At 37.2% G+C, this 9,103-nt stretch overlaps 1 protein-coding gene across 1 annotated transcript; it reads left to right on the top strand.

Annotated features, from left to right (window-relative positions):
- Window positions 1-593: 593 nt before the first annotated feature.
- Window positions 594-8,766, top strand: LOC101301861 (protein argonaute 10-like). Its single transcript, XM_004296543.1, has 22 exons — window positions 594-717; window positions 1,197-1,831; window positions 2,100-2,308; window positions 3,208-3,357; window positions 3,444-3,577; window positions 3,678-3,787; window positions 3,871-3,977; window positions 4,278-4,419; window positions 4,499-4,615; window positions 5,014-5,121; window positions 5,205-5,276; window positions 5,717-5,839; window positions 5,923-6,082; window positions 6,164-6,285; window positions 6,622-6,759; window positions 6,848-6,990; window positions 7,225-7,287; window positions 7,431-7,494; window positions 7,595-7,730; window positions 7,865-7,938; window positions 8,019-8,145; window positions 8,263-8,766. Exons 2-22 carry the CDS (start codon window positions 1,334-1,336, stop codon window positions 8,442-8,444), a joined length of 2,979 nt encoding a protein of 992 aa, XP_004296591.1. The 5' UTR covers window positions 594-717; window positions 1,197-1,333; the 3' UTR covers window positions 8,445-8,766.
- The last annotated feature ends 337 nt before the right edge of the window (window positions 8,767-9,103 follow it).

The raw sequence follows: 9,103 nt of genomic DNA, 5'->3' as shown, positions 1-9,103 counted from the left end.
TCTTCCCTTCCTGCTCTCTCTCTCTCTCTCTCTCTCTCTCTCTAGCTGAATCTGAATCCCCACACAACACAACACCCACATCTCTTATATGACACTCCCCTCTTGTCACCCTTTTAACAACTTCAACGTTCTTGTGTTGTGATCGTTGTCTTCAAGAGCATTGCTGGTTGTTTAGTTTGAGTTTGGGTTCTTCTTCTTGCTTCTTTTTATCAGCTTAAATGAGCGGTTGGTTGGTGAGTAGATAGTGAGTTCTTGTTTGGTCTTTGGAGTTGTGTAGTGTATTTAATGGTGGTGGCTTTTTCTCCTTGGCATTAATTTCGTGTATCCATGAGATAGTGATTTCACTTGCCCTTTTCAATGTTTATTCCTTCTCCTTGGTTTTGTTCTTGAATTTTGGCTCTTTCTGGGTGTTTTTATTCTTGGTTTCCTAATTGCAAGTCACAACTCACAAGCTTTGCTTCAAATCCTGTCTTCTATAACAGCTGGTATTATTTTTGTTATTATATCTCATTCAGATATTTCTTGTCTATGTTTTTTCTTGTGTTTTTATCTGCTTGGGCTTATTCATTTTGTGGATGATCACAAATTTTCAGTTTTGTCTCCTGGGTTCCTCCATTTTCCCAGTTTCTATTCCTTTTTTAATTGTTACTGTCTGGAAAATTCATGCTCATTGGGCTTTGCTTATAGAAGCATCTGAAGAACCACTTTGGGTTTTGGGTAATGACTTGTATTGTCTCTGCATTTTTATTTTTATTTTAAACTTGCAAACCTGGTATTGAGCTGCGAGTTCTGTGTTGGTTTTCGTGTTCTGTGAATCTTGTTTGCAAATCTCTGGGATTGGTTATGTTTTTTATTGATGGCTATGTAATTTCATGTCAAAGAAGAAACTGTAGCTGTTACTTGTCTATAGATTTGGATTTCAGTTTTGTATGTATGTGAATTTTGTAAAGGGTAAATCTACTGAAATGGAGGTGAATAGTGGGTTATTTTCAGTTTTGGAAAGGAACAGTAATGTCTTTCATCTTCAATGAAAGTAAAGTCAGGACATTTACTTACCCGTAGTCCCGTACTTATTACTTGGCGTATGGGACTGATGAAATCTCATTATTGTGTCTGGTTATTCACTGCTTTGGTAAGTTTTCCGGTCACTTTTTGCTGACGTGCAGTTTTTCTGTGTTTGGTTTTGGGTATTTCAGAGTAGGTAGTATTGAATCTGGTGGAGAATTGAGTAAAGACTAAAACGGAAGAAGGATACTCTGTTAGTGTGCAATCTGGTGAAGCTGGTCTCTTTTAGAACAAAGGCTTGTGCTTTGTTGTAGTTCAGTTACCAAACATGCCTATCAGGAAAATGAAGGAGAGCTCAGAGCAACACCTTGTGATCAAAACCCATATACAGAACTCAGCAAACCCAGTTCAGAAGGCACCCAAAACTGCCCAAAATGGCAAAGGCCCACCAACCCCAGAACCTCAAAACCCCAAAACTCAGAACCAAACTTCACCTCCAACTAAGAACAGAGGAAGGAGAAGGGGTAGAGGTGGTCGAAAGTCCGATCAAGGCGATGTTTTTATGAGGCCTAGTTCACGACACTGCACAGTGGCTCATATTCCAGCCTTACCAAACCTGGCTGGAGGAGGTCCTATTGTTACTACTACAAATGGCTCATTGGAAAATGGTGGGAATTCATGTGCCATGGAGATGGGTTTCCCCACTTCCAGCAAGTCTTTGAGCTTTGCACCTCGGCCTGGTTATGGACAAGCTGGAATAAAGTGTGTTGTAAAGGCCAACCATTTCTTTGCAGAGTTACCAGACAAGGACTTGAACCATTATGATGTAAGCTCGTTTTCTTTGATGGGTCTTTTTCTTATAATTAAGACGGTTCATTGATGTGCTGTGGCAGAAAATTAATTTGGGACCCTTGCCTTAATCTGAGTATTAATATTTTCACAGTTGCTGTTGCATTGCATAGGAAATTCGTAAAGCTTACTGTTTTCACCATGTCCTTTTCTTCTACTAGCATTTATGAGATTAAGTTTTGGCCTTTAATTTTGTTCTAAATGTTTTGTTTGCCTTTTCACCATCAGTGGTCTGACTTTTGCAGGTTAGCATAACTCCCGAAGTTACTTCTAGAGTTGTGAACAGAGCTATCATGGCGGAACTGGTGAGACTGTACAGAGAATCTGACCTAGGAATGAGACTGCCTGCTTATGATGGTAGAAAGAGTCTGTACACTGCTGGTGAGCTACCCTTTGTTTGGAAGGAGTTTAACATCAAGCTTAGTGATGAAGAAGAGCGAATTGATGGCCGAAAGTAAGGACATTGCCTCCCTCTTCCTTTACGATTTATCATAGGATCAGTTGGATTAAGATAAAATAAATCATTGTTGGATTAAAATAAGATATATGAGAACAATGATAGAACCAGTGGCGTAGCTAAAGGGGGGACGAGAGAAGTCAGCTGACGCCCCTCAGATTTTAGATTAGGTTATAGTGTATCTGATTGGTCAGTTTTTTTATGGATATATGATGCTGGCACTAAATTTGACCCTTCTAAAATCTAACCAATAAGAGAAAGAGTTTGACAAAAAATATTAATTACAGCAATTAGTAGTGTTCAACTCCTATCACGTGTGTTTGTTGAGAAAAAAAAAACTCCTATCGCGTGTGGATCTCTTTATTTTTTACTAAACATCTAATCCTAATCAATTAAAACAAATTCCTAGTTTAACACTTTAACTTCTTGTTTGTCTTTTAAATTAATATGTTTTCCTAATCAATAAATTATTGTGATTGATTTTCCTGTACCTCTATAAGCAGTTTTAATCGTTTTTTTTTTCATGTCGTCGACATCCTTCATAATCAAAAACTTGCAAATATGGATGCTTTAGAAGATTCTACTTGCAATTATTGTGATTGAGATTTGTTATTTTGTTTTCGAAATATTCTAATGATTTATAAATTTTTATATTATTCATAAAATTATATTTTTATTTTATGTGGCATTATTATTTAAATTTTTGACTCTTCTACTTGTGGTTTCTGGCTACGCCACTGGATAGAATAACAAGATGAGAAATACCATCAAAGTTGAGACATTTCCAAGAATATATTGTGATTATGTATTAGGTTGAATGTTTGATGAGCAATTTGATTTATCATCGTTGATCCAGAAGGATTAACTTTAATCTTTACATGTGTATAATATTTCAGAAGAGAAAGGGAATATAAAGTGGTGATTAAATTTGTTGCTCGAGCAAACATGTATCATTTGAGCCAGTTTCTGGCCGGTAAATGTGCTGATGCTCCCCAGGAGGCTCTCCAAATTCTTGACATTGTTTTAAGAGAGCTCTCAGCAAAAAGGTAAAATTTCTCATAAAACTTGTTACGCACTTCTGGTGTGTAGATAAAAGTTTGTTAATCACCTGATGAACACTTCCCTGGTGCAGGTACTGTCCCATTGGAAGATCTTTTTTTTCACCTAATATCCGAACACCACAACGGCTTGGTGAGGGGTTGGAGTCATGGTGTGGGTTTTACCAAAGTATAAGGCCTACCCAAATGGGTCTCTCCCTCAATGTTGGTGAGTAAATTGCTGTTTAATGGTGTTTCAAACAGAACGTACTTATGGTTATTCTCAAATGACCTGTCTCATATTTCGTTTTTCTCTTCCCATGTCATAGATATGGCTTCAGCTGCATTTATTGAGCCTCTCCCTGTAATAGAGTTTGTGGCCCAGCTTCTGGGAAAAGATGTTCTATCTAGGACATTGTCTGATGCTGACCGTGTAAAGGTGATTTTCTAAATATATACATATATCAATATATATTATCCTTGTTATCTGATGTAATCTAGTGTCTTTTATATGGCTGCCAGATTAAGAAGGCTCTTAGAGGGGTGAAAGTTGAAGTTACCCACAGAGGAAGTGTTCGAAGAAAGTATCGAGTGTCAGGACTGACATCTCAACCTACAAGAGAGCTAGTGTAAGTTTGACAATAGCATAAATTTGCTCACTTCAGGCTTTCAGATACTTTCATGGAAAGGAATTGAAGCTGTAATTCTTTTCTTTTTCTTGATTCTTGATCGACATGTGCTATTGTTGTAGTTGCTATATACTGATGTTAGCTTGTGTAAGTTTGACAATAGCATAAATTTGCTCACTTCAGGCTTTTAGATACTTTGCATGGAAAGGAATAGAAGCTGTAATTCTTTTCTTTTTCTTGATTCTTGATCCACTTGTGCTATTGTTCTAGTTGCTATATACTGATGTTATCTTTTGTCAGGTTTCCTGTTGATGAGAACTCGACGATGAAATCTGTAATTGAATACTTCCAGGAGATGTATGGCTTTACAATTCAACATGGACATCTTCCTTGCCTTCAAGTTGGCGGAAATCAGAAGAAGGCAAATTATTTACCAATGGAGGTCTGTCCTAATGGAAATTTACTCACAATTTTCTTATCACAGGTTTTGTGGTGAATTCACATGCTTAAAACTCTTGCAGGCCTGTAAAATTGTTGAGGGGCAACGATATACAAAAAGGTTGAATGAGAAACAAATTACTGCTCTTTTAAAAGTTACATGTCAAAGGCCTAGGGATCGTGAAAATGATATCCTCCAGGTAATTTTTTTATAGTTCAGTCATAGCCAATTTCTTTTTACTTTCCTTGCTTTCCTCACAAGGAAATATTCTATTTTTGTAATCAATGGTGGCGTGTGAGGAAAAAAAGGTTTAGAAATTGGCTGATAGGTTGGTTTATTATGGACTCAGAATTAGAGATAAAATGAATTTTAGTGTTCAACTAATATGGTTCACTATAGTAGTGAAGTTGATGCAAAGAAAATGGAGTCATGTCAATATTTCTTTGCAAACTGTAGAGCATCTATGCTACCTAGGTAGTAAAAGAATAGCTACACATATGATATGATACTATTGATGAAATGTTGTTGATAGTATGTTACCTTTTTGTTGTTTTCATACAAGTAATGATATATCCTATTGGTTTCATACACAAGCAGACCGTTCAACAGAATGCTTATGACCAAGACCCTTATGCTAATGAGTTTGGGATCAAAATCAGTGAAAAGCTCGCTTCAGTTGAGGCTCGAATTCTTCCAGCCCCTTGGGTATGTTTTCCCTCCTAACATCTTAATGTTTGATTGATAATATTTTCTCATTGTTCAACATCTGACATCAAATTCATCTGCAGCTGAAGTATCATGAAACAGGAAAAGAAAAGAATTGTTTGCCTCAAGTAGGTCAGTGGAATATGATGAACAAGGTACTATACTTGCTGAATTTAAGCACTCTATATGTAATGTATTTGATTAATGGAAAAATGGTGATCACATATGTAATGCGTGTAACTGTTTATGCGTAATCTACAAACAAATCCTAATCACCACTGAAACCCCTTTTGATTCAATATAGCCTGTTGTTTTATAGAACTTCTGCATTTCTTAATTTCATCTATCTAATGTTAATCAGGCATTAGAAGGAGATATCAGTCGTAGTGTCTACCTCTGATTTGCTTGTAACAGTTTATGCGTAATCTACAAACAAATCCTAATCACCATTGAAAACCTTTTTGGTTCAATATAGCCTGTTGTTTTATAGAACTTCTGCACTTCTTAATTTCATCTATCTAATGTAAATCAGGCATTAGAAGGAGATATCAGTCGTAGTGTCTACCTCTGATTTCCTGCTATTCATGTATTGCAGAAAATGATCAATGGGATGCCAGTTAGCCGGTGGGCTTGTATTAACTTCTCACGGAGTGTGCAAGAGAGTGTTGCTCGTGGATTTTGTAGTGAACTTGGTCAGATGTGTCAAGTATCTGGCATGGTATTTATTTCTTTTTTTACATATGAAGCCTTCTCTTTCATTATATTTGCATGGAGTTATAACTATATTATGTTGTCTTGTAGGAATTTAATCCAGAACCTGTAATTCCAATCTACAATGCCAGGCCTGAGCAAGTAGAGAAAGCTCTAAAGCATGTATATCATGCATCCATGAACAAAACAAAAGGAAAAGAACTAGAGCTCTTATTGGCTATTTTGCCTGACAACAATGGGTCCCTGTATGGTAGGTCATATTCCAGTTAAGTGTTTTGCTCAAAGATAACTTAATCATATACTGAGTTCTAACCTGATTCTGCTATTTTAGGTGATATCAAGCGAATATGTGAAACAGATCTTGGATTAATCTCGCAATGCTGTCTTACAAAGCACGTTTTCAAGATTAGCAAACAGTATTTGGCTAATGTGTCCCTGAAGATAAATGTTAAGGTTTGTATAATCCCCAAAATCTTATGCATGAACGAGTCTACAAATTTCTAAATTAGTTTCAGTGCATTGTGTAGCACATTACTGCATTTGTCTAAAATCAATTTAAGATGGAAAGAGTGCCAAGCAGATCAAGCGTGAATGATATTTTAACACATTCTACTTGGGATAAAGTCAGCAGCTTGAGTATGAGAATGGATTCTTATTATTTGTCCTAACAATTGTATGGCAAAAGTAATTGCTTTTGTATGGTCATGGAAGGCTATTGTATTCATATCACACGATTTATTGCTCTACATATCTGAATCCTGATGGTTCTTGGACTCATCCATGCTGCAGATGGGTGGCAGAAACACTGTACTTTTGGATGCCATCAGCTGCAGGATACCTTTAGTCAGTGATATACCAACCATAATTTTCGGAGCAGATGTGACTCACCCGGAGAATGGAGAAGACACCAGTCCCTCTATTGCTGCGGTACATCTCTCTACCACATGAAATTGATTATATGTTGAGAGGTGAAACTATTGTTGCTAACGAATGATTGATGATTTTGCTTCTGTAGGTAGTGGCTTCCCAGGATTGGCCGGAAGTGACCAAATATGCTGGGTTAGTTTGTGCTCAACCTCACAGACAGGAACTGATACAAGATTTGTACAAGACATGGCAGGACCCTGTTCGTGGCACAGTCAGTGGCGGCATGATTCGGTAATGGAACTTTAACATTTATTTCTTGGCAATTTTCTGAATCTTTTCTCTTATTTCCCTCTATACAAGCACAGCATATTCCCCCAAACTCTTTTCATTTTTGTTCCTTGGATGTTCTGCTAGCATAAACGTGTTACCTTTTACTCTTTTTGTGAGGTGTTAACATTACGTCTGAATATTTTACCCAAGAAATTATAATACATGCATCTTAGTGTCATGTTCTCTTTTGTGCAGGGATCTTTTGGTTTCCTTTAGGAAAGCGACAGGGCAGAAGCCTCTCAGGATTATATTTTACAGGTAAATTAGCGTTCTAGCACACTTTTTAGTGACGAAATTCCAAAATTGGAACTGCAAGTATGTAACAAACACTTAGGTTATGCTTCAAGTAGTCGGTTCTTTCTTTTCTGGTTTGTTCCTTTTATAATATAATTTCCGAGCAGGGATGGCGTAAGTGAAGGGCAATTTTATCAAGTCTTACTTTATGAGCTTGATGCGATTAGGAAGGTGAGACTTCATATATTTTGTATCTTTATCACCATTATAAACTTACTAGATGTAAAGGAGGGAGTTTTTGTCGGATTGCTAAGTAGTAATATGCTTACAGGCATGTGCTTCTCTGGAACCCAACTATCAACCGCCAGTGACTTTCATTATAGTACAAAAGCGGCACCACACACGATTATTTGCCAATAACCATAGGGACAGGAGCAGTGTAGATAAGAGCGGCAACATACTGCCTGGTAAGGTTACAATTACATGTTTTCTTTTATTTTTTTTGGTTGAAGGTTAAACTATCTTGAAACATGTTTTATCCGACATATTGTTGAGAAATTACAATTCCACATCTTTACATTTGTTGTTGTATTGTTGTCAGGCACTGTGGTTGATACCAAGATATGCCATCCTACAGAATTTGATTTCTATCTCTGCAGCCATGCTGGTATACAGGTAAAGACTTTATTAATCTCTTACTCTCGCTGTCTCTTTATTTCTCTGTATGGGAATTTAAGAGTGTCTTATAATTGCAGGGGACAAGCCGGCCGGCTCACTACCATGTTCTCTGGGATGAGAATAATTTTACTCCTGATGGAATCCAGTCGTTGACAAACAATCTTTGCTACACATATGCAAGGTGCACCCGCTCCGTGTCTGTTGGTAGGCCATTCTTCCTTGTTGAGTAATTTTTGCTTATAATATCATTTCTATGTTCAAAATTTTCTGCCGTTACAAATTCTAATTGCAATGGACCTATTTTGTGGAAATCTGATGCAGTACCTCCGGTATATTATGCACATTTGGCTGCTTTCCGTGCTCGATTTTATATGGGGCCAGATCTGCAGGAAAATGGCTCTATTGGTCATGCTGGTAAGGGCACACGGACTGCAGGAGAGTCTGGAGTCCGGCCATTGCCAGCTTTAAAGGAGAATGTAAAGAGAGTAATGTTTTATTGTTAGAAGTTGAAGAGGTTGGTTAGGATTGCTGAGAAAGATGCTGCAATTCGGAAATGCTCGTTCGTCATGGTCAAAATTCCTTCTTGTTAGACAAACCATGTATGCATGGCTCAAGGTCTTCCAGTTTAAAGTATAGCAGGAGGGAAGAAAAGGAAAAGCTATATTCCCAGTTTAGGTCAGTGATGATAGTGCTAGAGTTCATTGATCATAGGTAACAACAGGTCCTTAGTCTGCAGTGTAGATCACCCATTATGGGATGTTTGTCAGTTCTATGCTCTCTGTAAAGTAAAGGTTAATTAATGAATCAAGTTTTATAGTTCTGTAGAAAATGTTTGGGTCACTCTTGAAAGGTTTTTCTCAAACCATAAGTACCGGTTTTCTTTGAAAAGCATCTGAAAATGAAAACGAAGAATTCAAAATTTACAACAGTAGTAAATCATGAAAAAGCAGTATTGTCCAAACAATAACATTACAAGGGTAGTTGACAAACTTAATAGGGACAAGCATGCACCAAAGATGAGCTCATAACATAGCCAAGTTATTTACCATGCTCGAGTAGTACCGTGCTTGACCAACTTGGCTGATCAATATTCTTACCTGGAAATGCGGAAGAGTTAGGAATGTAGAGAACCAACGAGCTTTAGAAAACATTGTTCAAGCCA

This window comes from Fragaria vesca, linkage group LG4 (assembly GCF_000184155.1).
Source record: "Fragaria vesca subsp. vesca linkage group LG4, FraVesHawaii_1.0, whole genome shotgun sequence".
NCBI classification, from domain to species: domain Eukaryota; kingdom Viridiplantae; phylum Streptophyta; class Magnoliopsida; order Rosales; family Rosaceae; genus Fragaria; species Fragaria vesca.
Note: the sequence above shows the minus strand (reverse complement) of the source record. Positions and strands in the feature narration are given on the sequence as shown.